The 27,529-nt window shown below is 53.2% G+C and overlaps 1 protein-coding gene across 1 annotated transcript; it reads right to left on the reverse strand.

Annotated features, from left to right (window-relative positions):
- Positions 1 to 122: 122 nt before the first annotated feature.
- Positions 123 to 24,115, reverse strand: TRAF2 (TNF receptor associated factor 2). Its single transcript, XM_050907962.1, has 10 exons — positions 24,046 to 24,115; positions 23,204 to 23,424; positions 22,516 to 22,594; positions 22,053 to 22,151; positions 10,870 to 10,941; positions 9,042 to 9,116; positions 7,993 to 8,352; positions 6,815 to 6,992; positions 3,092 to 3,240; positions 123 to 2,318 (listed from the first exon to the last, which is right to left on the reverse strand). Exons 2-10 carry the CDS (start codon positions 23,389 to 23,391, stop codon positions 2,100 to 2,102), a joined length of 1,419 nt encoding a protein of 472 aa, XP_050763919.1. The 5' UTR covers positions 23,392 to 23,424; positions 24,046 to 24,115; the 3' UTR covers positions 123 to 2,099.
- Between the last annotated feature and the right edge of the window lie 3,414 nt (positions 24,116 to 27,529).

A 27,529-nucleotide genomic window follows, 5' to 3' on the forward strand; every position in this document is an offset into this window, starting at 1 on the left:
GAGCTCCCCAGGCAGCAGCAGGGACACCCCGAACCACCCCAGGAGCGGGGTGGTCAGGGCAGTGCCACCGCGCAGGGAGCGCTGACAGCATCCCTGGCCCCACTGGGGTGGCCGTGCGTGCCGCAGCAGAGGTGGAAGCAGACCACTAGCAAGGTGGGCTCTGCGTCTATCAGGCCGGGGCTGGGTGCCAGGCAGGGAGCTGCTGGCAGAGAGGGGCTTCGGGCCTTCCTCCACCACAGCCTCGCGTCCCCTGGCCCTGCCAACGGCAGCCGCTGCTCCCTGCTGAGGGTGATCCTCAGTGAGCAAGAAGAGGGTGACCACTCTCCAGCTTTCGCTGCCCACCCTCCCGGCCAGAGGAGCAGCACGGGAGCTGGACAGGGCCCTGGACTATTATTGCAAGGTGGGGTCAGCAGCCAGCTCCCATGAACCAACAAAACCTCTCCTGGGGCACCTTCGGATGCTGACACGGGTGCGGGAAGCACAGGCAGAGAAGGCAGCAAAGCCTTGAGAGTCCAGCCGGGCTGCCTGCCTGTCCAGAGTTACTCACGGCCACAACAAAACAACTCCAGAGGGACCAGCCAGCCACGACACAGGGACATGGCAGCGGTTTCTTCTCCACAAAGACCTTCTCGTGGGTGCTGCACACTTGCTGCCCAGAAGGGAGCAGTGCCAGGAGCCCAGGGACAGAAAGGGGACAGCAAGTTTCACTCGGGGACTCCTCCAGCCGCCCCAAGTCCTACCCAGGAGGCTGCAGGCTCAATAAGGGGCCGAGCAGAGCGCACTCCAGTGCGCAATGACCGGGAACCGGCAGCACGCTGTTCCCAGGGCCGATGGAAGGACGGGGGAAAGCTGCCGCTGGTGGGCAAGGCAGGCCCTCGGGGAGGGCAGGGGCTGGCCAGCAGCCGCCCACCACACAGGCAGGCAAGAGATGTGCCGTGTCCATCAGTGCCACAGCCGCGGAGGCGAGAGTGCCCATGCAGATGGATGGCGGCAGCGCGGGCGCAGACGGCAGCGGAGCCGCAGCCGTACGTGCTCGGCAGCTGGAGAGGGCCCTGGGAAGGCTGGCGCGCCTGCGCTGCTGCAGCTGCCCCGTGACGGGGATGAAAGCCAGCTCAGCAGCATCTGCGTGTGAGTAAAGACAGCTTCCAGCACTGCAACCGTCCTGCCCACCGGTGCTCAGGCGCGGGCAGGCAGAGAATGGCAGGGTCTGGCTAAAAACTTGCCTGGGGCTCTCAGGGTTCAGGGGGCTGACGTCCTGCACCGAGCCCTGCGTCACACTCCTCTCCCGGGACAGGAGAGGCAGCCTCCAGGGGAGACTCACTTCTCTTTCACTACGGGCACCCCTGGTGCTGTCCCACGCTCCCTCCCAGGCAGCGGGCACTGCCTGCCCCATCCCGCGCTCCCACCACACTGCTCAGAGCACAAACCACCCATCAAACAGCGAGGGCTGTACCGCTCGGGGCACCGCTCCCCCGCAGCTTGGCTCAGCACCCCTCTTTCAAGACACCGATGGCATCAAAACAGCGGCAAAACAGTTCGCACCTCTCTCGCCCGGCTTGCACCGAATCTGCCACACACCCTTCCCGTCCACCAAGGCGCAGACCAGCCAGCAGCGCAGAGCAACGGCACCCCTGCAGCACACAAAACTTCCAGGAACACGGAGATCTCTGAAGAAAATCCCAGACGGCTGAGCCAAACATCCACGCGAGGTGGTGCTCGGGCAGGCCACACCCTTGTTTTACTAGAGCACTGCGGATGTGCACTAAACTGGCAGAGCAAGAGCTGCACTGGTTTCCACTGGGAGCCCAGAGAGCGGCAGTTCAGACACCCAAGTCCCTGCAGGAGATCTTCTTGTAACTCGCAGACCGTGAACGTCCACCCAAACCTCTTCTCAGGGAAGGTCTCTCTGACGCCAGGGAAGAGGGTTCCCACCAGACACCTCGTTTCCACTCAGAGTGAAGGTCCCTTTTTGGGAAGGGCTTTTCCCCTTCCGCTTTTTGCCCCCTCCTCGCTCCGAGACCTGCCTGAAGTGCAGCACAAGAGGGGGATGCCCCACTCGGGGCTGGCTCTGCGTTCACTGCTCCCGGAGGTGAGGAGGGTTAGAGGCCCGTGAGATCAACGATGGCTTTAATAAAGATGGCGTCATCACGCACGTAGGAGTTCTTGGCTTCCATCACGGAGACGGGGCAGAACAGCGGGCAGCCGCTGGCAATGTTCATTTCCGTGATGGGTCGTTGGAAGGAGGAGGATGTCACGTCGGGTCGGAAGGCATCGATGATGTGCTCCCGGTTGTTCTGATCCAGGAGCATCAGGGTTACCTGCGGGGAAACGTGAAAATACACGAGAGCAGCTGAATAAAAAGCACGTGGGAACCCAGCCCGGTGACCGGCTCACTTGAAGCCTGTGAAACGTGCAAGTGCCAATGCAACCATAGCCACATCTCACGCCTACAAATCTGAGAAATGCCTGCAAGTAGGGTCAGCAGAGAACGTCATCTCGGTGACATTCTGCAGAAACCTTCCCACATCCTGCCCTGTCATTGGAAACTTCTGTGTGGCAGCCCAGGGCTGTCAGACTGACTCTGAAAATCTACAACTGGCCGGCGTGGCGTTCGCTCCCAACACCAACACCCCAAGCACGTATTTCGTTAAGCTGCAGAGCCGCTGTCTCCCTGCGAAAGAAGGCAGCCCCTCTCTCTGCATCAGTACTTCGCCCGCTCAGCCCTGAAGCGTTTCGCAAACCTGCAACGTCTAGGAACGGCAATCTGAGCTGGCGCCGAGTGAGCATCAGCTGCACCCCGAGTACCGAGGCCCTGGCAACCTTCCCTCGCCCCGAATTCATGCAGAGGCTCCGCTCGCTTTCCAAACACGCTGCTGCTCTCCTGCCGCAGCCCCTGCCCTTTCATGCCCCTGCCCTGTAGCACGCTCGGTGCTTTCAGCACGACTGGGGAATCCCCAGGGCGGCCGACATATCAAAGTCCTTCCTTCTTCTGCTTGCTAAGTAGGCCAGACCAGCGGCGTCTAGAAGTTCAAGTGGGTGCAAAACTAGAGAGGCACATTGCGGGGCATGGCGGGCTTTGTCCCAAACCTACCTTCTGGTTGAAGGGCCACCGCAGAAGCGCGTCGTTGGGTCCTTTCATCACCACAAAGAACAGGGACAGATGGGTCCCACGCCCGGTGCCGTCCCCGTTCAGGTAAACACGCAGACACATCTTGTAGCCATACTTGCTGGTGTAGAAAGCTATCAAAGAGTTGCAGAACAGACACAGTGAGCGTCAAACCCAGCAAAGCCTGGCACCAGCAGGTTCCTTTGAACTCTGAGGACTCTAAAGTTTGGATCCTGGAAGAATCCAGGTCTGGGTCTTAAAATACCTGCACCACGGAGATGGTCTGGAAAGCCACCAGGCACAAGCAGCAGTCAGATGCCATCTTAGACTGGCCTGGAGCCAGCCCAAGGTCAGGCATTCACAAGCCCCTGGTCTAGGCGAGACGCAGAGCGCTGCGGCACAGAGCAGGGCGCCCGCCAGCCCCTCGGGCTCTCCCCACCCGCCACCGCAGGCACAAGCACCCGGGGCAGAGCCCGAAGCTGGAGCTCTGCCCGGGAGCTGGGCGATTCCCACTGCATCCCCCTGCAGACCCACCAGTTGTGCCGCACATGACTGCTGAAGGAGCTGCAGTTCATGGCAATAACGCTGACGTGCAGGAACAAAACCACCCAAAAAACCCTCTGACCGGGGGTAGACCATCCTCAGCCTCTGATGGGGGCAGAGGCTCAAGCAAGTGAGCTTCCGTCTCCCGTTAGGATCCCAGCCGCTCGGCACGGCGTGGGCAGGGCTGGGTACGGGCTCTGGGATCTCAGGCTCTCTCCTTCTCCAGCAACTCTGGGAATGCCCGTGTTGTGATACCAGACCCACGTGGGGCCACAGAAATACGTCTCGGAAGGGGACCTGCGGCAAACCACCCTCTCACCGCGGCACAGAGCTACGTGCCTCAGGTCTGGCGAGGCTCAGCCGCCTCAGGGCACGGGGCAGGAGATCAGAGCCGGCATTTTACTGTGGGACTCAGTGCACTTTTATGAACAGGCAGACTAACAATAGCAGAGATACTGTGTACTTCCACAGGGCGAGGAGCAAGAGACCAGGGCTTTGTCACCACTTCCCTCCTGGCACTCCCCAACTTGTTTCCTCTAGTCCTCCCTCTCCACCTGCTTCACCCAAAGGCTTTCAGGGCAGATGCCACCCTCTGCTAGTCCAAGCAGCACATCCCCACTGCCCACCCGGGGCTTCTCAGCACTCCTCTAACCCTGTGAACATCAAACCAGGCAGGGAACCGGAGGAAGGATGGCCCCAGAGCGGTGGGAGTACCCAGGAAAAGGAACCAGGCAGCCAGAGCGCTAAACACCTTGTGCACCACGCCGCCAGCTCAAAGCAGTGAACCGGGCATCCTGCTTCCCACCGGCCCGAGCAAAGGCAAAGCGCATCAGAGGCAAAGCAAGAGCCTGGCAAGCCGCCCCCCGGCATCTGCCAGCCAGCAGCGGGTGGCTTTCCAGCAGGAGCTTCGCTTCAGTCCCGGTTCATGCCCCCGAGGAACCTTTCTTGTGCGGATTTGCCTTTTTGAACTCTCATGATTTTGCCCTTTGCAAAATCCTGTGGCAATCGCGTGCCCTCACCATGCGAGCGAGTGGTAACTCTACTTCCTTCTCTTTGTTTTAACGCTGATTTCATTTGGTATTTCCTCGCCTTTACGTTTAAATGCAAAACAATTACACTCATTTCCCTTTTTCATCCCATTCGCAACCTAGACCTCTCTCCTCTCAGCTGTCTCCTTCCCAGACTCAACAGCACTAGTCTATTCAGTTCACTTTCTGAGATTAAAAAAAACCCACCTCCACAAGAAACATTTGTTTCTCAGCCTAATTTTCTCAGCTAAAGCAGCACCAGGAATGAGGATCTCTCATCTAAATAACAAAATAGAATTCTGTACGAAACAAGGCCTTGTACTTTGCACTTGCAAGATTAAAATAAAAAAAAAAAAAAAAAAAAAAAAAAAAAAAAAAAGTCCTGCCTTTTCCAGCAGCAGTCCTGCCGTTCGGCAGAGGCAGCCCTCACCTTCCAATCCCTCCAGCCACGTACCAGATTTTCATGAGCAGATTGCAGAGACCAACCAGCAACACAAAACACAGTCTGGTGGCCCGCAAAGTAGTTTTTCCTTTGATGAACCAGTTGATAAAAGCCCTGAGCCCTGCCTTTCCTGCCCTGCCACCGCTGCCAGACACGGGACGGAGACCAGCCAGCACGCAGCATGGAGGAGGGGGCACCAGGAACCCCGAGCTGCAGTTCTGGGAGGAACTGTGCGTTCAGAGCACGCCCGAACAAACGTCTGCACGTACGAAGCCTCTCGCGTTCGGAGAGGTTTCACCCCTTTCCCTCCCTTGGGCTGACTCTGGTGCTTACATCCCTCCACCAGCTGATTTGATTCTCCAACCTAGAAAAACAAATCCCACCCCGCTGCGAGGACCCCGGGTGGCATCAGCCCACGGAGAGGCCTGAGGAGCCCCCGAGCTGCGGCACAGCGAGCCGGGACGCCCGTGGCCAGAGGACAAGAGTCAGCTCCGTCCAGCAGCTCCCTCCAAACGGCAGGCTCTGGAGATGTTCAGGTCAAGTAGCTCTCGAGCACGGCGCAGGAGACGGACAGGATGCAAGAATTAAGGTCCTCTCTAAGTCAAACAAAACAGATTTGAAGCAGATTTGTTGGCTTTGGGAACAGGAAGGAAGTGCTGCCCTTCCCGAAGGGGACGGAGAGCAGGGGTTTTCCACGGCTGCTATTGACTTTTAAAAGGAAATGCTAATTGCATGCGCACAATTTCAGCAGCAGTTTAGTTCCCCTCAAGAAGGGGAATCCTTTTTTCTTTCAGTTTTTCAAGAGAAAAAGGACTCTGAACAGCCTTCATCCAGAAAACTGATTTAAAAATAGTTTTTAAAGTTCAATTGCTTTTATTTTGTGGCCCAGCCACGGTCTGCTTTTTCACAGCACCAGGAAGCAGGCATAAGGTACGTGCTCTAGGTTTGCATGCAGCTATGGGCATTTTGAAAAAGCTCTCCAGCACACTTAGCTCTAAGCGATTCCTGCTCAGGCAAACACAAACTCCCCTCGTCAACCATTCTGTTGCGAGGTGAGCTCCCCACCGAGCAACGAAATTGTGTGAAGAGACGGTTTCATCTTACAGCTGCAAGCCTGGGAAGTGCTTTCATAAGCAAACAAGCCAGATCACAACCTACTGCTCACTGTCTGAGATTTTCTTTTTTAAGAACAGGAGGAACAGTGCTGGGCCGGGGCAGTTCTGCGAGGAGAGCCCCTTCCTCTAACAGATATTCAAGCACTTCCCTAGGTTTGGGCTTTATTTAGACATTGTCTCTTGCATCACCATGCTTTAGGCACTAAAATATATTTCTGGGGGTCTAATATATATTTCCTCCCTTCCTTAACCATTTTATTGCTGGTTTTATGGTCTCTGAGTATTTTAATTCTAACTAAAGGGTTATGCAGGGCTATTCCAGAGCTAAGAGGGTTGCATTTTCCATTATGAGAAATTAAAAAGGTCTTCTGCAATCAAAAAAGCAGCTCTTTCAGCAGCAGTTTCATTTAGCCCAATGCTAAAAAAACCCCAAGTGGTTCAGGCTCCATGGGGAAAGGGGGACAGAACAGAAGTACATCTGAACGGCCAGCATCTCCCCTGCTAAGGACATCGCTACAAATCCCACACCCAGCTGAGACGCAAAAGGCTTTTGCAATTTTGCAAATTTGTGGGCAGTAACCTGGAGAGAAGATCGCAGGAGAGCGGCCTGTTATCGCCTCCTGACGCTTCCTGGCAAATTCTGTTATCTTCCAGATGAAAACACCATCGTAGGTGGAAGCTTCCATGTTGCGGATCTTTTCCTCCATCTCAGCCATGGCCAGATCTTTGAGCCCAATGCTCCTTTCCAGCTGCCGGACCTGCTCAGTGGGATACACGGTGCAGCCTGGTTAGAAACACGTACTGCTGTGAGACCCAAGAAAGCCAGCAGACACCAGCATCCCCTTCAGGACGACTCTTTAGCGAGAGATGTTCTCCAGAATTGACAGGGGTCGTGGGAGGGAGAAATTTAGCATTGTAAGCCAATTCACCGAAGCTTCTTTTTGAACCCTGTCACTCTGGAGAAGATACATCAGTACAACTCAGTGCTTGAGCTGGAAACTTTCCCACGGCAAATGGAAAAATCCTCCCAACGAGCAGCTCCGTTACGTTAGCAGCACAAGAAGTGAGGACGGGGGGGGAAAAAACCCCAACAACTCAGCATTGTGACAAAGCTAGACTGAGAAAGAGAAGAACCTACACCCAGCCAACAAGGTCTCCAGAGCGTTAATCACTGCTAGCTAACGTAGAGTCATGCCAGTTTTGGCAGCTCCCTTGCCGAAAGAGCACAGGTACGCTGCAAACTGCACAACTCTCGGCTGCCAAGACACAGTGGCAGCGCTCGGCAGGGACTGTGCTGGAGCATACTGGTGGGGGCAGCTTCTTCACACCTCCAGACCGCGCTTGGCACAACGCTGTAGTGCAGCATCAGTGATTACACTCCTTTTTGAAAGGATGTGTGCTTTGGAATCCAGGTGCTCTGGAAGGTGAGCAGTCCCACGGATTCAGAGAGATCCAGTGAAATTCTGGGTGCTCTGTCTCTCGTTGGAAAACTTGACCTAGGAACAACATCTCGGTGTCTGCTTGATTACTTGATTACTAAAAGAGATCTGAATGCTTTATGCATGTCAGTTTAATTCCTGTCTTTTCCAGGAAGCTTTTGAGGGTTGGGCACAGGCACAAACGATATTTTAGCTCTGCCTTCAGATTTGTGGAGTTTCAGGGCTGGGCGGTGAAGCTTTGCTAGCTAATAACATGGAAAGGAAACTGAAAAAAGTCTCTGCTCAGAGGGCTGGAAAGCCCAAGCCAGTGGTTACACACCTTGTTACTCAGTGTTTCGATTTTCTCCTGGTCTAGTCGATGTTGCCGACTGTAGGCTTCGGCTGTTAGAGACACTCTTTCCACCTCCCGGTTGAGCACGCAGACAATGTTCTCAAAGGTCACTGTTTTCCTCTCAAGGGCCTCACATCTTCCCAAGAGCTCCAGGGACCTGGAGAGCTCTGACTCCGAGCACAGAGAGTTTGCTGCCAGTAGTGGGGAGTTGTTTTGTGATGAGGAAAGGGCAGGAAGGGCCTTTAGGTCTCCAGACCCAGCCTTGAGGCTGACCACAAAACTCAGTAGCATGTAGAGATGCTCCACCAAACACTTCGCTTCATGTTCTAGTAGCTTTTCATTTTCCACCTACATGAAGAGAAATACATCCCCCATTCAGCAAGCTCAATCTACGCTGTCACCATCCACAGAACAAATTCCTCCTCTTGAGGTCACAACGTTAGCTTTAAATTATAAAGGGGAAAAACCAAAGAAAGACAGTTAAAAAACCTGTTTTGGGGGTGGGTTTTTTTGTTTTAGTTTAGAAATGCTGCAAATCACATACAGTGACGGATGCTTAACGTTTCCCCAGCTGTACACACTGTTCTACTCTGTCTTCCTCCATTACTTTCCAAAAGGGCTCTGTCAGATGTACTTAACAGCACCAAAGGACAAAGCCTCACGTAATCCCTCCAAGGAGGGATTTATAGGATCCTGTAGGATCCTATAGGAGCTGGGAAAACTAAGTCACGTGGAGAAATATGGCCCGGCCCCAGTTCTGTGCTTACAGCTGAAAGCAGCATAACCACCAGAGGCTCAAAGCACTCAGGGTGTTCCTCAAGAAGGAGGAGGTTTCCTTCCACATTAAGTTCATTCTCTGGATACCCAAACTCTGGACAGCAGATGATGTTAAGCTCCCTCTGCAAATTTGAACCACTCTGTTCAAATGTCTGAACGCAAACATCTGTAACAGTTTGGGCGACAGCAGTTTGCAGGTTAACTCTAACACTGGAACTGAAAACAAGTCCCAAGATAAACATCAACAGACGAGCCCTTACCACCTCAGCACATCCAACAACCTCAAATCTGCAAGGCACTTTAGATCTGCCACAAGTCTTCACATGGTCCCGAAACTAGAAAGGAAGGCAGGCAATGTTAGATCTTATGTGTCCCCAGCAGCTCCCTTTCCATCTCGCTGACGTCTAGGAAACTGAAGACGATCTCAAGAACGGCCAAGCCATCGCTCATCACTAGCTGCCAAAGTGCATGGTTAAACCTGGACACTGCCTACCATTAGGTATTACTTTCACTGTAATATAAATACAGCACTGACACCTGCAAGGAAATTTTATTTCTCTTTCTCTTGACAGTTAGGAGGTCTCACTTCTCACCTGCATACACAAGAAAGAAAAGGCAGCCAGCACAGGTACCTGTTATGGATGCTGAGCAACAAGCTTCGCTGAGGGCAGAGGAAGGGGAAGCATAAGGAACAACCCTATGAAACAGAGAGCCGTTTCATTTTGTGGACTTCATGTAACCCTTGTCGGGACGTGCCACAGCTCGGTATTTTTACTTCCAGCTAAACTTTATAAATCTGAGAACAACAAGCTTCCCAGTGGTCCTGCCTGAGTGTTTATAGCAATTACTGCCGGTCCCTCTGTGCAAGGGAAGATGCTCTGCTGGGCCCAGCATCCCCTCGCTGGGGTGCCGAAGGATGCCGCACCTTGGCCACCTCTTGTCTGGCAGCTGCCGTGAAGAACTGAGGCCAACGGTGGATATTTCTACAGAGAAGTGCCACTAACCCCCCAGCCGCCAAGATGACTCGTTTGGGTTCCCACACAGTGCATGATTAATGCTGACAAGCACTGGCACATTATCATCGTGTTTTTGATACACCTCTCATCATCAGATATCAGTGGTCTGTTCTGAACAACAACCATATTCCACATTTAACACCTACATCTGCTACAACAGATGTCGATTAAAACTGTTTTTTAAACCACTTTTTTACAAGCTTCTAGATCCATCTGGCTTGCTTAGTGAGTCAGGTTACTCAGAGTTACAACGGCTGCAGCTAATCAACAGAAGTTTGGAAAGAGATAAAAGAGGGAGTTAATATTTAAACAAAGGATAGATCACTGATGGGAATCCTACAAGCCTAGTCTCTGCTGGGCTCCAGCTTCAGCCTGCAGACAAGCAGATCTGTAACCCAAGACCCAGCACGAAGTCCTTCATTACACTGCCCATTTAGAAGAACTCTTTGCTCGTCTTTTTGATGCTTCTGTCCCCCCCCGCCCTGCTACAAGGGCCTTTTGCAACAGTGCTACTGAAAATATTTGCCCGTGGCAGGCAGGACACTTTCAGATGAACGTGCTTTTTGAAGATGTTTCCCAAACTTTGATTTTCAGACTTTTGAGCCTTGCCCCACGAGCCAGCAGCACGGTGACCCTATAGACATGGATTCCATTACATGATTAATGAGAAATAAATTAATTTAGCTGGAGATGGGCTCCCTTTCCATAATTGCAGCAGTGGTTGATAGAGGTGCTTTGCATAGGACATAAGTACCCTTTAAACCCACGAGCGTGTTTTTCCCATGGAGGCTCCGCACCCAATCATGGCAAACACACCGCTCAAAGGGAAGCGGCGGCGGCAGCACTAACGCAAAACTACAAGTGCCGATGAGTCACGTTCACTCGCGCCCGACCAGTATTTTGAGCCTTATGGAAAGGTCACATCTGTACTAACGGCTGCCACTTAATTGGTTTCCCCACTCCACTTTCTAACGGTCTCGGTTTTCCTCCCTGCTCTGAGAACGCCGGCGTCAGCCCATCAGGACGCCAAACACCACCGCGGCACATGGTTCACCGACAGTCGGACGGATACCTTCTCCCTTGGAATCTTCTTCCCACAGCCTTCGCAAGTCAGTGGGAATTCAGGACAGACTTCGTCGTGAGCCTGTAAAAGAATCGACAGGAGAATATTTGATCCTTTAAATAAAAGCTCCAATGAAGTTATATGATGAGTACAATTCAACAGGGGTAGTTTTATACTTTATTACAGAAGAGCGCTGTATTCTACCAACCTATACTCAAATCTTGGTCATGCTGATAATTCGGCATGCTGACTCATTTGTGCAATCTCCAGGCTACCACAATTCTGGGTGCCTATGCAGCTTCAGCCTTGCTTTTAAAGCTGCTATAATAATTTAAAAAAGAAAATCTAATTATTGCTTTAATGGACAAGATGATCAACAAGAAGCTCCATTTATGGCTCTGCCAGGAAAACACACGTTCAGGCAGGTTGCGTGAAGTAAGCCACTATCTCAGCAAGATAATTTGTATAATTTTTCTCCTGTAATGGTTATCAGTCAGCTGAAGTATGAACCCGTAGCCTACTCATCACACGCTGGGCTGAGCTGTCTGATAGTATCTTCACATTCAAATCAGAAAACCACTTTTCAACCAGCAAGAAAAATATTTTAAAACTGTTTCATGTAATAGCCCCTGCACACAAGCACCCACCCCTGCAGCAAGAGCACGCACAGTCTGTTTGGCGGCCAGAGGAGCTGAACAAATGATCAGGGCAATGTGATACTCTGTCCTCAGCAGATACCAGGGCCAGCGATACCGGCTAAATTGGGAACGCTAGAATGTGCCTCTGCTTTCTGTGTCATTTCCACACTGCTTAAACCTTCTCTTTGCACACCAACCAGTTGAAACAAGGCATTGTAAACGCCATGAATATGCAGTTCAAAATTCAGATTAAAAGATAAGTGCGCTGAAGTATCCTGCCATGGTAGTAACAGGAAAAAAAAAAAAAAAAACAGAAGCATTTATAAAGCAGTCATCTGAAACCAGATGCTTTGAAAACTTGGTCACATTTATTCTTTATTAAAACAAGTTACTGTCTTGGGGGGTGAAACATGCACAAACTTAAATACTGTTACCACATCAGAAACTGGAAAGTGAAACCTATTAGTGGCTCAGCTTTGGCTTCTTAGTTACTCTCTCCTTTTTATACTTCAAATGAGTAATCAGACTCAAAGCCTCACTGCACTGTCCCTGGAAGAGTGACCGGCCGGCCTGCGCAGTTCGGCTGGACAGTGCTGCCTGCACGGACACCGCTGCCTGCAGAGGAGGCGGAGGAGGCAGAGCGCCTTCCTTCATCCCGCCCGCTCAGAGGGGCTGAACCCTTTCTTCTACCCACCTACTGCTCTCATGTTCTAGAAACACCAGATAGCATCTTCCCCACGACCCACAAAACGCTGGCATAAGAACAGACGGTCTGGCTGAAGGAAGAAAACTTCACTGTAGAGACAACTATTTAAAAAGGGAGTATTTAAAACTTATGTTCTCCCATGCCAATGTGCTAGGTGTGAAACTATCACCCCCTCTGCACTCCCCACCTCCCAGCATTTATCTTCCATCCCGACTCCACACTACACGCGATATAACACCCAAGACGCAGGCAGCCCTGCGAAGCGTGCCCAGCTTGCAGCACGAGAAGGGAAACCAGCCCCGCACAGCTAAGCTGAAAGTGCAACTGGTCCATATGTAAATTGTTTAAGACACCCAGAAGCATTAGCTTTAACCAGCACAGATCCAAACCTCTAGACAAACATTTTTGTATAAACAGTTTCGGGCTCTTCTGGAATCCCCTGTTCCTTCCCCCTCTATGCAGGTGTCTAAACAGAGACGGATGGTATCGCTGCTGGAAGAAATCCACCCCACCCAGAAGGCGAAGAGCAGGGGGTGGCATTCAAGCCTGATCTGCCGCGCTGCACTCCCCCAGGAATGGGGCAATCCTTCTGTTTACACCTTTCCCAAACCCACATCTGTGAGCTTCTGCAGCAGGGACAAGCATTTCTGACATTCAGGCATTTGCTGTGAACATTTGAGGCAGCTTTGGAAAGCCATCACTGTGAACGGGGGCTAGGCGAGAGCGGAGTCACTCTCCCAGAGTGAACCTCTCGTGGAAATCAAGTCAGATGGGGGTCCGAGAGAGGGGACAGCAATAGAAGAATTAAAGCGGAGCTGGAAGACGACGGTCTGGCTCAGACCTTCAGGGCTACCCTCCGGCTACCTCAGCGTTGACTTCTCACCCACCAGCTGTAAACCGAGGCACAGACCGGCCTGCAGCATCCAACAGCAGGAGTAAGAAAATCAAACCGGGCAGAGTTAACAGCCTGCACAGCAACACCTTGCTCTTCCCACTCAATTAAAACCAAAACCGCCGATTGATCCGCACATCAATTTTGCTCCCTAAAAATAAACAGCGAGACAACCCAGCGGCAGCCTGTACATCACATGCCACCGTCAGAACAGGCAATTCTCTGGGAGCCCACCTGAGAGACTAGAAAATCAGACACCACCGCCACCTTCAGAAGGACCAGGGCAGCCTACGAGCACTCGCTCAGGGCGTAGGCACTCGTGGCTTACCACTGCGGCTGCTCGGTCCTCCAGCACCTACCTGTGCTCCTCTCCGGAGCAGTGCCAACGGGCTGCAACGGAGGTGTTCAGCCCTCCTCCCCTTGCCCGTAGGCCTGCCGGCGAACGGAGCTGCCTGTGCGCACACCGTAACTCCCCTACCTCAATATCAGGAAAGTAGAAAAGCAATTTTGTGGTATTTGCAGGTGAGGTTTCTCTCAGGGCACTCCTGGGATCATCCCCTCACGCCCCTAGCACTCAACCAGCAGGAACGGGCAGCTCCCTTCGCAGCAGCTCTGCGACAGCAAGGGCAGCACATTTCAGTGCGGCCATGCACAAAAGCGCAGGCACACACAAGGAAAAAGTGGGTTTTAATAACAGCAGCTGATCCCAATGATGATTTCTTAAGGAATGCCAGGATGAGCTGCTCTGCTGTGCCTGCATAAGTAAGACAAAACAGAAAACTGCAGTTTAATCCGATTGCTGTTTCGCCTCTCAAGGCTTCACTAAACTTGACTTGAACTATGGAAGAGGCTACTGCTGACAATTATTATCCCCGTATCGCGGTGGCAGAGCAGGAGGTGCACCTGCTCCCCAGCTGCCCTGCTCATAACCTGCCATATCAACGCAAGTTCATTTTTATGGAGGGCTTGGAACTGCGTTGGGAAATCCATCAGGGTGACACAACGCTCCAGCTAAGAGGCAAGGCAGGCGGCTGAGAAAAGCAACCTTGGAAACAGCTGCCGCGAGATGCCTCTGCCAGAGCCCCGCAGGAAGGTTACAGCAAAGGGTAGAAGGTTGGCAGAGAGACGAGGCGCAGCAGAACAGGCTTGGTGCGAGCTGCACACCGCAGCTCTTCTGCAAACAGTCTCCTGCAGATCAATCTCTGAAAGCCGTTGGTCCCCTCCAAGCACGGCAACAGCAACCATAAGCATCAACAAAGCTGAAAGGCTTGGCAGCAGGAAGGGAGCAACGAAAAGGAAGGAAAATTAACAGGACGGCAGAAGAAAGCCAGCTGAAGTGGCACAGGGCGCACCGGAGTGCTGTCAGGGCTTTGGCAGGCTCCAGCCCCAGCACTGCCATGTCCAGCGTGCGGCTCCTTTAGCATCTCAGCCTGGCTGCAAGAAAAAGGGTGGGCCCACAGAACTGTAGAGAAAACACTGAAAATGGGTCTCCAGCGTAAAAGAGATGCATGCCTAGGTTCTGAGAGAACCTGAATCCCTTACACCAAGAAGCATGAGTTGCTTCGTGCACCTCTGCCAGGTCCCCCGGGGCTCTGGAGCCTCCGAGATGGGAATGTGCCATGCAACGCAGGTACTTCGGGATGTCCTGCTCCTCTGAAGTCAACGCGCCCTTCCATGCTGTGTCTCCTCCTCGTCAGGGGAGTCCTAAGGCTGGTTTTAAGCCAGGCCTGCTTGAACCTTTCCCCGCACAAGTGAGCTGGGAACACGCACATGGTTCTTGCGCATGGTGACCACACACACGGTCCTTGCGCTACTGCATGGAGCCCAGCAACACAGGGCTGGAAAGCAGGAACCCAGTCTGTAATTCACAGTGCCAACCGGGAACGGGAGCTTTCTGACACCGTCACATCGGCTGGTGCCAGACACAAACTGCTCCCTTTGCTGGGACATGCTGGTGACAGAGATCCAAGCAAGTTCACTTGGCATCACAAATAACTAAACCTCAAAGAAAGTGTCAAAAACAAAGATTAAGTTCCCATCAGTAACCGCCTGTGGCTTTAGATGGGCATGCATATGGCAGCGATGGCACGGGCAACCAGCACTGCCTTTACTCTGCTGTCCAACACCACGGTGTCCATCTGAGTTGAGGACAAAAATTGGCAGAAGAGAAGTCGGGGTTCCCAGGGGCCTCGCTCATGCCTCTTTTCAAAACCAGCACAAGAACTTTTGCTTTCAGCGTTCGACGGTTTTGTTTGTCAGCTTTTAGGGCTGATTAGACAGACATTTGATTTGGGTTTGATTGGTAGAGGGACATCAAGGCAGCGTTTCATGCCTTGAAGACAGATGTGAAAGCAAGAGCAGGTTTTGAAGAAGGTTGAAGGTACGAGAAGCATTTGAAAGCAGCAGCAGGTTTTCTGCATTTCCTAAAGCAGACTCTGCCTTTCCCTGGTTTCTTTGAACTACGTGAGCACGAGGTGGTGGGACACTCCAGGATGCTTTTTCCAAATCCCTCCGTCATCCCAGAGGAATGATTTTCGTAGGGAGACTCTAGTCTGAAATGGAGCGAGGCCGGACCCTCACAGCATTTTAGATAAGCCTGAGTCTGAACCTGACCTGGCCCCACAGCCAGCTGGAGCCCACGCACCACTGTCCCCCCACCTCGGATGTGGCCAGCTGCGTTGCAAAACCAAAAAGACTAAATCTGCTTGCCAAGGAAATTAAAAATTACAGTGTTGGACTACACCGACTCTCTGTAAACAGCTGATTGACACGTAAGGGAGGTTCAAAGCAATTGGCAGCGTCTGATCAGAGATAACTCCGCAGGTCTTCCAGGCTACAATTAACAGTTACAGTCCCGGTCGCGTGAAAAATGCCCAAGATGTGCTGTTCGCATCTGATGAGGTCACTGCTCAAGAGCAACCTGCCACTGGGGAGCGGGCTCCAGTTATACCACCACACTAACCATGCCAGGCGCCAGCACGTTCGTAGCAGTGATCTGAATTCACCTCCGATAGTTGTTTCTGACAGCCGACCGCTGTCGTTAGCTGCAGGAGATGCTGCAGTGCTGACGGCTGTGCTCTAAGCACAATGAAAGCACTGCCCATGCCGACCGGGTCCCAGGGCAACACCCCTGAAGAGATCTCCCTCCTTTCTAGCAGTACTTTCACCAGCACGCAAAGCTTCACCTTAACCACTCCGATCAAAAGGGACAGCCTCAGGATGAAGCCCCTCAGTGGTCTGCCTGACCTTCACATTAGAAAGGGTGCTGTTGATACCGGCCAAGCTCTGCGAGCTGCAGATCGTGGGCAGGGGCAAGGTCTTTGCCTCGCAGGGAGCGCGGAGATGCGGGACATGAACAGAAGTGCTGTTACAGCATGAGGCTGAGAACACCACTGGCACCCAGAAAAGGTGAGATGAGACAAATATTACAACCGGGACAGGCGTAGTCGAGCCTGTGGCTTGATTTCAAACCTGACTTCTCTAGGCTGTCCGAAGAGTTGGAAGTGCCCAAAGGTGTGTGTGTGTGATCGTGGCTTTGGCTCCTGCCAGGCACCTGGAGCCCAAGGAACACCTCCCTGGGCGTGAAGTGGTGCCCCCCAACCCCCAAAGCTGTGTTCACGCTGAGGGGTTTCATCGTGGCTTAGAAGGGACACACAGCACTCACCTCAGCTTCAAGGCTCACAACTTAGAGCTTTTTGTTTTCCAAGGGGCAGATGCCAAAACTGTTAATTAGGTGGGCCACCACAAGAAGGCTGAGCTGTTTTTAGAAGCTAAGAGCAGACCCTCTACAGCCGGGGCTTTCCAACCCCCTCCCACGCGCGCTCTCCAGCACTCCCCGTGGCTTACCTCCCACCACGGGCTTGGACGGGAAACTGCCTCGTGTCTGGGCAGCCAGCTATATAAACTCTACTTCGGGGACTGTAATGGAGGCCGGGTTTTGTTTGGGGACCTCAGCTCCAGCTCTGGAAAGTAAAGGTGTGTCAGATCCCTTTTTCCAAAGGAGGAGGTCCCTTTGGTCACCTGCATGTGCAAGTCAGGGATCCTCCCACAAGAAAGTGATCTGGTCCTGGGGCAAACTGTGGACCAGGCTGGAGCTAGCTGCAAACTGCACTTCAACACCACACCGTAACTTGGAGCCAAAACCTTCAGAAAAAGACAATAAATGCTGTACTGGATTTTAAAAGGAAGGCTGGTCGCTCTGCCGTAGCATCACCAAGTGTGCTTGCCACAGCGCTTAAAATGCTGTATCCCATGCAGACAACACTGCTATAAAACCCTCAGAAGTACACTTCGGAGGCAACAGGAGCCAGGTGAAGCAGCTTCAAAGACCAGCAGCTCTGTTCTAAGCAATGTGCAAAAGCCTGAAGATGAAGTTTTCAGCCTAAGCTGAAAATCACCACCAAAAATTATCGGGGCATTCCTGGGATGCAGCTGGGAAGGAGGGCATGAAACAGTGAAGCATCACGAAGCAGGAGGATGCCCTGGCTCAGGGGCCCCAGCAGCATTTTTGAAGAGGGACGGTTTTCTCTACACGAGGTGTAGCAGGGCTTCTCCAGCATCTCCCAGCAGGAACACTGGGCAAGAAGGGACTGCCCAGTTACTTTGTCCTCGTAGCCACGTAGCCCAGAAGGGCATGTGGACATACTCTCCAACACCACCAGCTTTGGAGTAATATCACTTAAGTTCTGAGTTTTGCATCTTCCATGGCCTTCCAGGCTTCAATTAAAGTGAACTCTTCAAAACCATGGTGACAACTGACTACAAGGAAAACACATCCCCTCCAGTTTGGATTAGGATAGCTTAGCACCACAGATGACAGTCACCTATCCTCATTTGCTGAGCTCATCTGTTTTCCTAGAAACCCTCCCTCCCAACTTAGTTTAAATATTGCTGTCAGTGTCCTGGCTTCAGCTGGGATAAGAGTTAATCTTCTTCCTAGTAGCTGGTATAGTGTTATGTTTCGGACTTAGTATGAGAATAATGTTGATAACACGCTGATGTTTTTAGCTGTTGCTAAGTAGTGTTTATACTAAGTCAAGGATTTTTCAGCTTCTCATGCCCAGCCAGCAAGAAGGCTGGAGGGGCACAAGAAGCTGGGAGGGGACACAGCCAGGACAGCTGACCCAAACTGGCCAAAGGGATATTCCATACCATATGACGTCATGCCCAGTATATAAACTGGGGGGAGCTGGCTGGGAGGGGCGGATCGCTGCTCGGGAACTACCTGGGTGTCGGTTGGCGAGTGGTGAGCAATTGCATTATACATCACTTGTTTTGTATATTCTAATTCTTTTAGTATTATTATTGTCATTTTATTATAATTATTATCATAATCATTATTTTCCTTCCTTTCTGTCCTATTAAACTGTCTTTATCTCAGCCCATGAGTTTTGCTTTTCTTCGATTCTCTCCCCCATCCCACTGGGTGGGGGGAGCGAGCGAGCGAGCGGCTGCGTGGTGCCTGCCGGCTGGGGTTAAACCACGACAGTCAGGATTAAGCTTAAAACTTAGTTCTCCTTCCAAAACTTAGACAATTCCATTTCCCTATGTCTCAAATAATTCTGTATCTCCTGAGGTGAACCTCTGTCTGGGTAACAAGTGGAAATGCCACGGCTGACCACGTGAACACCCCTCTGCAGCCCCCTCCTCCCATCCCAATCCCAATGGGGGGTAAAGAAAGGGAACTGGCAGTATGAAAAGCATAAATAAAAGGTATACGAGAACTGAAGATATGTTGATAAAACAGAAGAGAGACGTTGGCAATTGGAGGTACTACAAGGCAAGAAAAGAACCACTCCAGTGCCGAGGAACCACAAACTCCCTCTACCTGGGTATCGCAGAGCATGTTTCCTTGGTGATTCCTTTTGGTCTAGCAGGCTAGTTTTAGTTTCTGCAACCCTCCTCAGACTTTCCACCTGAATCTAAAGGCTCCTGCCCACAGCCTGCTTTTCTGTATGTACGTTCAGGCAGACTCATCAGGAAACCTATACATGAAAAGAGGTTACTGATTAAAAGGAAAAACCCTCCAGCCCCACCACAAACTGCTTTATCCAAATGCCACTAAATATTTACAATATTTACAAAGTCTGAAAAATGCATTTATAAACCCAGACATGTGCTAAGCACTTAAATATTTCATATGCTTCGCACAGCTTTAAGCAGAAGTGCAAGTCATGTCCAAGCAGACTGCCCTCTTTCAGTTTTGTATGTCCCTTTGAGACCTGAACTTTGGTCTGCCTGAACAGAAAGCAAAACTGAAATCAGTTTTATTAATTTTTTTGAAGTTGAAGAGCTAGAGCTTTTCAGCTGCAGAACATTTTTTTCCTTGTTCATGCCCTAATAAGATTAGCAAACCAGAAGTGACAGTATCTCTTCATTTGTAAGTGGACAGCAGCCAAGTCAGTCTCTCTCAGTACGAACATACGATTTTTAAATTAGCAAACAATGAATTTGCTCTTAGGGACTTTCCATGTCCTGTCGGAAATAGCGCAGCAAGGGACTTTCCATAGTGGGAGCGCTGAGCTGCTGCAGGACGTTACACACATTGCTGGCTACAGATGCAACCGTACTGCATGAGGCAAACGCTACTTTGCGGCACTAAACTAACAAGCCTAGCTGTAAGGCAGGGTTTAACGTTAGTCCACGGTACCAAGAGAGACTCTGGGCTAACACGGTCGTTTGACGCCTCCTCTCATCAGCCCTCCTCAGCCACACATACCGCCTCCTAAGCTCAACTGCATGAGGACAGCCAGGCCTGATTAAATGCCACAGCTCTTTGGCAGACAGCTGGGAGGAAAGATAACACAAGCCAGACCTCGCCTCCTCCCACCAGTTCCCAGGACAGATTTGGCTCTTCCCGAGAGCGCACAAAATAACGTTGACCCCATTAGGCTGAATGCCACCCGCTGTAGGCAGGAGAGGCAAGCTCAATCCCGAGAAAACCAACTAGCACTGCTCGAAATCCCCGCTCCCCTTTCATCGTGCCAGACAGCCCCAAGACTAACAGAAACCATGACAGTCAAGATCAGCGCTGCAGACCTGCAGCCCGAGCACTCCGGAGCCGCACCTCTACAAAACATAGTCTGTTTTAGCAAAACACCTAACAGGACCTTTTGAAGATTAGGTGGAGAGTAAAAAAAAAGGCACAGCCTTATCCATTCAGACGCTCTTAAGCAGCTGTGCGTAAGATCCCGGAGCATCACACACACCCGCAGCCTTGCAAGCAGACAGACTTATCCCAGGACAGCTAGTTGCCCTTTTGAACTTCTAGTACAAGTTCTGGCTGGACGCAAGCCTGCGTTGTAAGACACTTGTAAGACCACACAGGGAGGACCTTTGGCAGCTGATGATTTTTGTTGAGCTCTGCAGGAACTCTTTAAGATTTTTTTTTTAAACCCAGGAGAAAACATTCAGAAGAGCTCATCAGTCACAGCACAATCAATAGCATTGAAAGCTGCTGACAAATACAATTTGGTTCAGTCTAATGGAGATGAGCTCACTTACTACAATCACCATTTTGAACACTGCAGCAGGCATCGGACTCCTAGTCACTGGTCACCAGCAGAAATTAAAGCGTGAGTGAAACAATCTGCAGGCACCAAGAGCACAGCTTGAACCTGGAACCTCAGTACAACACACTGTACCCCGAAATGCAACTCCCAAACTCTCTCTGCTGCATCAGTGTTAAGCTTTTAACTTGACATTTATTCAGCCATACATCCACACCATGAGTCACTTACAGATCTATGAATGAGGGTTTCACAGCAGGAGAACCATTTAGCACCCTACATCCCCTCATCTTTTGGACCGAACTTTTAGCATAAAGAAGTGGAAGGTTCTAGAGAGCAGGACAAGGAAGCAGAGGCGCAGAAGCATCTCCCTGTTAACAGGCTCAGCAAGCTAGGCAGAAAACTCAGGCATGATCCACAGCTCTTGGTTCTGCCTGTCGCCTTGCAGCGGCGTTGCAAAGAGAATCCAAATGTTACCCCAGACAGGCCAAGGCTACACCTTTTCCTGACACGCATCTCAGTCACTACCAAAGCTCCATGAATCGCAGGGCTACAATCTTTACCGAGCGTTAGAGGGAAATAAAATTTATTCCTCTTATCTCAGGCCCCCTACGCAGTGGTTCTTCCATTCCAAGAGGGATGAGAAAACTGCCCTTCAAGAGCACCAAAAGCTTCACAGGTGAATATACATTTACTACTGCCAATGCATTTTAACGATGCAGATTGCCACAACAGAGCTGACTTGTTGGAAAGCACAGGGAAGGATGTGGCCCACTGCCATCCTCAGCGAGAACACACTTCTCATGAGGCACGTTAGCCGTATACATGCTAAGGACCAAATGCCCGGGGCCAGAAAAAGAAGGCCTGGATTAAAGAGCTGGTGGGATCCTCGAGAAGAGCAGGGCTGGAAAAACCATCCTGTTCAGCAGGCTCACGGCCCAGAACAGCTCAGAGCGACGGGTGGCCAGCCAGTGAATAACACCCAGTCCCACGGCACTGGTAGCTATGGGGGCAGCTGGCTGGAAACAGGATCGTGGCCAGGCCGCATTCCCCAAGCTCATGGGTATGAAGCAGGTTTTAGGTTCACATAACACAGAGAACTTCGCAACAATCTCATGGGACAGCACAGTTTCTTGACAGTTTGCTGTTCTTTTATAGCGGAAAGGAGTTGGAGATAAGAGCGGGTGGTTCCCACCACGGAAGGGACGTGCTTGGTGCCTGCGATCCCAAGCAAATCTGAAATTGTTTCAGTTCAGCGTACGCCCTCAGCAGGGCACACAAACCTAGCTCAGTCAAGAAATCTCTCCAGCTTACAGTGAAGCCCAGGGAGATGAAAGCTCCCACCACCACTGCCAGTGTCAGCGGACAAGCAAAACCACCTGAGCCTTCCCCAAACACAGAGGAAAGAAAAAGGACGCAGAGATCGAAAGCCTTGCTTTGATCTTTACCTCGTATTCTTTAATAGTCCCCTTCCAAGTGCAGCCACTGTTAATACAGACAGCAGGCAGACTTTCCACCTCCCGACGAGCTGCGTTGTCTGGGAAAGCCTAAAATGGCAAAAACAAGCAAACCACAAAAATTACTGAGGGGTTGCAGTTTTACTCCAGTTTCTTAATTCTTTATTAAGACTTTATTAAGGCTCCTCCCAGGCCAGTTGCCACATCACATCCTCAGAGGTGTGCTAATGGCAAACAAATCGTTATTACAGCATTTAAGTAGGCCACCGCTATATTAACGTGACCTGGATTTTAGAAGCCGGGGAGTCCACCACATTAATCATAACTCCCACTACTGAAGAAAACGTTTCCTAGGAATAAGGGATTCTCAGAACTTGTGTTTTAAACAAAAACTGCAAGTGATATTGATGACATCAGTGAGCTTCTTTATTTTTTAAAACGCATTTTTACCTACCGAGCTTGTTTCCAAAATAGAAATTCCTTCTTCGTATATTCCTTCCTGAATACAGCTGGCACACTTTTGAGGTCCAGCACTATCAGACAGGAAAATAATCATCAAACACAACAAAGAGAGACCAATTTATGATTTAACAATAAAGCAATTTCTGATAACTTCATAAAATGAAAGCATTGTCTTATTTTTAAAACACCACATTGAGCTTTTGCTCATGTGTATTTTTGATGCCCAATTCTGATGCTAGTTTTTTTTCTTCTCCCGATTAACCCCTCTATTCAACTTCCCTCACTTAAAGGCAAGAGTGAGACAGAACACGAGGAAACTTTTCTGGAAGCCAGCATGTGCTTGAATTTCTCACATTCTGGCATGACAACCATACGATGACTGTTAGGAGCAAGTTCCTTCAGTAGCTGTGAGAAAGACTGAAGGTGATCCCCTGGATTGCCACCTGAACGGCAAAAACAATCCAGGAGATTCTGGAGAAGGGAACTTTGAAGCAAGCCCCGGCCCAATAAAAGCAAGTCAGAGATTACACATTCCCTTAAAGAAGACCTGATGCTGAACCTCAACAATTAAACACAGCTCCCTTGTTGAGAAGGCCCTGAAAATGAGACTTTTCTCTCCTTTTTTGCTTGAAAATGCCTTTTCAAGCATTTTGTCTTCAGACTGAAGGCACAAAAGTTACCTTATAATCTTCTTCAGACAATAGGAACAGTAGCGATGTCCACACTGAGCTTGAAACGGCCTCCTTAATATATTCTTGCAATCGGAGCAGAGGTATTTGACCTCCAGTTTAGTTCCCAGGATCTCCTTTGCAAATCCAGGCTGGTTTAGATCCAAAGAGCCAGGTGGAGTAGAGTTTGCTGCTGCCATGTGAACAAAAAATTCTGGGTGTATCTCCAGAGCCTGAAAATAAAAATATTTTCCCTGTTTATTATAACTGGATGGTGGTAATTTTTCACATAAACTGCATTACTCACAGCATATTACACTGGCACCCAAAACCTAACACCAGAGGTAAACACACCGATGTAAACCACAAGCCTGCCTCCACCTAGTGAAAAATATGGAAAGAAACTTTACAGTTAATTTTAGAATTAAATCCAGAACACAGAGACAGGGTGGACAGACCTCACTAAAATCCCCGTCCAAGTTTACTGAAATGCAGCCTATTCAGATAAATCAAGGCTTCTGGCTCAAAACAAGGTAAAAAACCATCCTAAAGCTGATCAGGAATGTAAATAAATCACCTCAGTGATTTATTTAGGCACCTGCAGGCACCGAGTGAGGTAGCCACAGCCTACCACTGCTTGTTTTCACATCTGTCCGTTGTCAAAAAGGACCGTAATTCTGCCCAGAGCCAGCCGTGCATACAGCAGAGCCCAGATTTACCGGCAATGCCCAGGCAGGCATACAGGGCTCTCCAGAGGGCTGGAAAACGAAGATGTGAGAGGCTCAAACAAATCAGAAAGGAGGAAAAGAAATAAAATGCATGTTTTGACCACTTATGATGATCTAAAGATGCACCTCCCGCCTGCACGCCCTGCGACAACATCCCACAGCCGTCTCAAACGCGTCAGGTAGCACATCCAGGTTCTTCCTTCAAATCAGCGCAGCCGAGGAAGCAGCGAGGCTCCCGCAGCTCCCCACACCTTTTAAGTTTCGGGTAACATCCAACTTTTGCCTGTTCCAGGAGTTGTTAAAGCCGATAAAGCGATCCCAGCACAACGATAAAGCAGTCCCAGAACAGGGACAACGAGGATGGCGTTAACGAAGATCCCTTTCCACAGCCGAGTCCCCCACGGGAGCGTGCCGCAGCCCTGCCACCCCGGCTGCTCCGGGGGCCTCTGCCGCCCCGGCAGGAGCTGTGCCGGCGGGCTCCGGTGTGCAGCTGGACCGAGCGCCGTTATTGCTATATGCTACATGTATTTAACCAGGTCTTTTAATGCAAATTTAGTTTTTTTAGTTGCATCACGACTGCCTGTTCCTCGCCCAGCCGTTGTGACGGTCCCGGACACACGCACCTCCTAGGATGCCCGGGGATCACAAGGGACAACGTGAGGCTGGCGGGAGGCCCGGCACCGCCTGCCCCAGCCGCCCGCTCCGGGCAGGGCGCGGAGCTGGACCGGCTCTCTCAGGGCTCCGGCAGCCCCCGCTAGCGGAGACCCCGCCGTCGCCGGCCCCCGCCCTTACGGGGAGGAACGGCTCCCAGGCTGCGAAGCGGTGGCGGAGCCTCCCTGCACCACCGTGACCCGCGGGCGAGGACGGGGCTGCCCGCGCTCCGCGGGAGCCGAGCCCGCCGCCCCGCTCGCCCGCCCCAACGCTGGCGGGAGGCTGCTCCCCTCCGGTGCGCCCCGGCCTGCACGCCGCGAGGAGGGGCCGCGGCCGGGCCGGGCTCAAGGCGGAGCGAGGCCCGGGGCGCCGCCGCACGGGGCAGGGGCAGGGCCCGAGCCCGCCCGCCTCCTCCGCCTCCGCCACCTCCGCGGCCCGGCTCGCCCCGCCCCGCCGGCCCTGACCGGCCGCGGCCCCCTGCCCCGCCGCCCCTCGTCCGTCCCGCACCGGCCCGGTACCGCGGGAAGGGGGGGGGGGGGGGGGGCCAGCGCCGCACTCACCGGCCGCCTCCGTCCGCGCCCCGCACCGGAAGCGCCCCCAGACCCCGCCCACCGGACACGTGTAGCACGCCCCGCCCCCGCCGGGCCCGCTCGCACCGGGCCACGCCCCCCCCTCCCCGGCCGCGCCGGCGCCTAGCAACGGCCCCGCCTCGCGACGGGCCCGCCTGGGGCGGGGCCAGCGGCCTCCGACGTCACCGCCACACCCCGGCCCCCCCCCCCCCCCCCCCCCGTCAGCCCCAGGCACCCCCCCACAGCATCACCCCCCCCACAGCATCACCTCCCCTCAGCACCCCTCCACACAGCACCGCATCCCCCGTGTCACCCCCTCGCACAGTCACCCCCCCGTCACCCCCAGCCGCTGTCACCTCTCCCCCCACCGTATCCCTGCCTCAGGCCACCCCCGCTGGGAACGGGCCCAGCCCCCCCGGGACCCCTTCGTCCACCCCCCGCGCCTGCTGCTGGGGGACCCGGAGTTACAGCGGTGCTCGGCCTGGGGGCACCCTGACCCCCCCCACCCCGGGGTCCCACCCTGCGGGGACAGCCACCCCTCCTGCCCTGGCCCCCCCCCCTCACCCAGCAGAGCCAGGCCGGGCCAGAAGCCCCCGGCCCCCCGAGGAATTTTTTTAAGGCCCCTTTGGCCATGTTGGATGGCACTGGGCGCTCGCTTACCTGCGTGCAGAGCGCCATGGCCATCCCACGGTGCCCGCTCGGAGGGAAAGCGGACGCCAGAAGCGCCGGGAAGGACGGGCGGCGGCAGGCGGGTTTCGGTTTAATTAGAAGAAAAGAAAAAAAAAAAAATATGACGCAGGGGGGGAAACGCAGCCGCTCGCCACGCGGCGGTGAGGTCAGCGTGAGGTGCTTTTCGCAGGGGAACTCGCTCGGCGAAAGGTCACGGCAGCAGGTTCCTTCGCTCGGGGTCCCCAGCCCGCGTGTCCCCCCCGGCTCGGCTCACGCACGGGGGCCGCCGGCGCCTTCCCTGCGCTCACGACGAGGCGGCGCGGGGGCTTCGGGGCTTTACTGCCTCCCGCGCCGGCGGGGCAGGGACGGTCTCGTTCTCACCACGCGGGGAATTCACCCGGCGCCGGGGAAATCCTCCCCGGTCAGAACCAGGCACGACCAGTTCGGTGCTACCCCCGACGGAGCGGCCAAGTAACCCCGGCTGCCAGGACAGCGCAGGAGCGGAGCGGGTCGGAACGGGGAGGCAGGTCGGGGCAGCTCGCCGTGGCCCGAGGCTGCACCGCGGCCTGAGCGGGCTGCGGGCGAGCGCGGGGCGGCACCGAGCCCTTCGCGCGGGGCCGCGTGCTGCTCAGGCGCCCGTCGAGGCGAGGCGCTCCCCGCGGGGACTCCTGCGGGGGCCGGGGACGAGGTGCGTCCCCGTGCGTGGGTCGGCACCAGGAACGGCACGAGGCGGCTCCCCCGGGACGTGGCCACACTGCACGTCCGCGCCGGCACCGCTTCGCTCGCTCCGCTGCCGCGTGCCTTTTCCTGGCACAGCTGCACTCGCCTGGGAAAGCGAGCATGAAAACCTCTACGTTGCTAAAGTTCTTGGCTGGTTGATGTAACTCGGCGAAGAAAAACCCCTTCTCCGTTTCCTGAACTAACTGTGACCCCGGCAGCAGCGCCGGGCGCAGGACGTGCCGTTCCCAAAGGGGCAGGAAACCATCAGCAACATCTGACCGGCGGCGCCAGCCGTGGGACGGGCACCACCCGGTGCTGCTCCGAACCAACCGCCAGTTGCAACGGCCGGGCTGCCACCACACGGCCGGAGGAACGAGTCTTGCAACACCGCACCTCAGTAACGTTCCGCTGCCACGTCCCAAAACTCCTCTTTCCCAAGTTTCCTGGGCAGCCGGGGCCAAGCGCTTCAGGGTGACAGAAGCCACGGAGCGACTGCGAGGATGGGAAACCCCCGCGCTCTCACGGCGCCCCATTTCTGAGCAATGCCCAGATCACCCGCGCCCTGGAAACCAGCCGCTCCTCCTGCGTTTTGCTGCGAGGAGGACCTCCAAAAGCACCGCCGAGGATTTTCAACTCCCGTCCCCCCCTCCCGCGCCCCTTATTTCAGAAATGACGAGGGCGAGAGGTTCGGGTTTTCCTGCCTTTACTGCAGAACTTTCCGGGTGATTCAGACGCAGAGTGGAGGGATTTTATTGTCTCCCAGGTGAAAGAGCAGGGCCGCTGCGGCCTTTCAGAGGCAGAGCTTTCCTCTGACCCACGGCCTTACACAGGTTTCCTGCAAAACGGACACAAACTGGTGAATTTTTCCGCCAAGCGGCCGTGCCCGGCACCGGAGCGTCCGCGCCCCCCCCGCCCCCCCCGAGGGCCGGGGCTGGCCGGGGAGCAGGACTCCTTCTGCTCCGCCTTGCGAGAGGCCCGAAGGGAGCCTCCCTGTCCCCGGG

Source organism: Gymnogyps californianus, chromosome 18 (genome assembly GCF_018139145.2).
Source record: "Gymnogyps californianus isolate 813 chromosome 18, ASM1813914v2, whole genome shotgun sequence".
Classification (NCBI taxonomy): domain Eukaryota; kingdom Metazoa; phylum Chordata; class Aves; order Accipitriformes; family Cathartidae; genus Gymnogyps; species Gymnogyps californianus.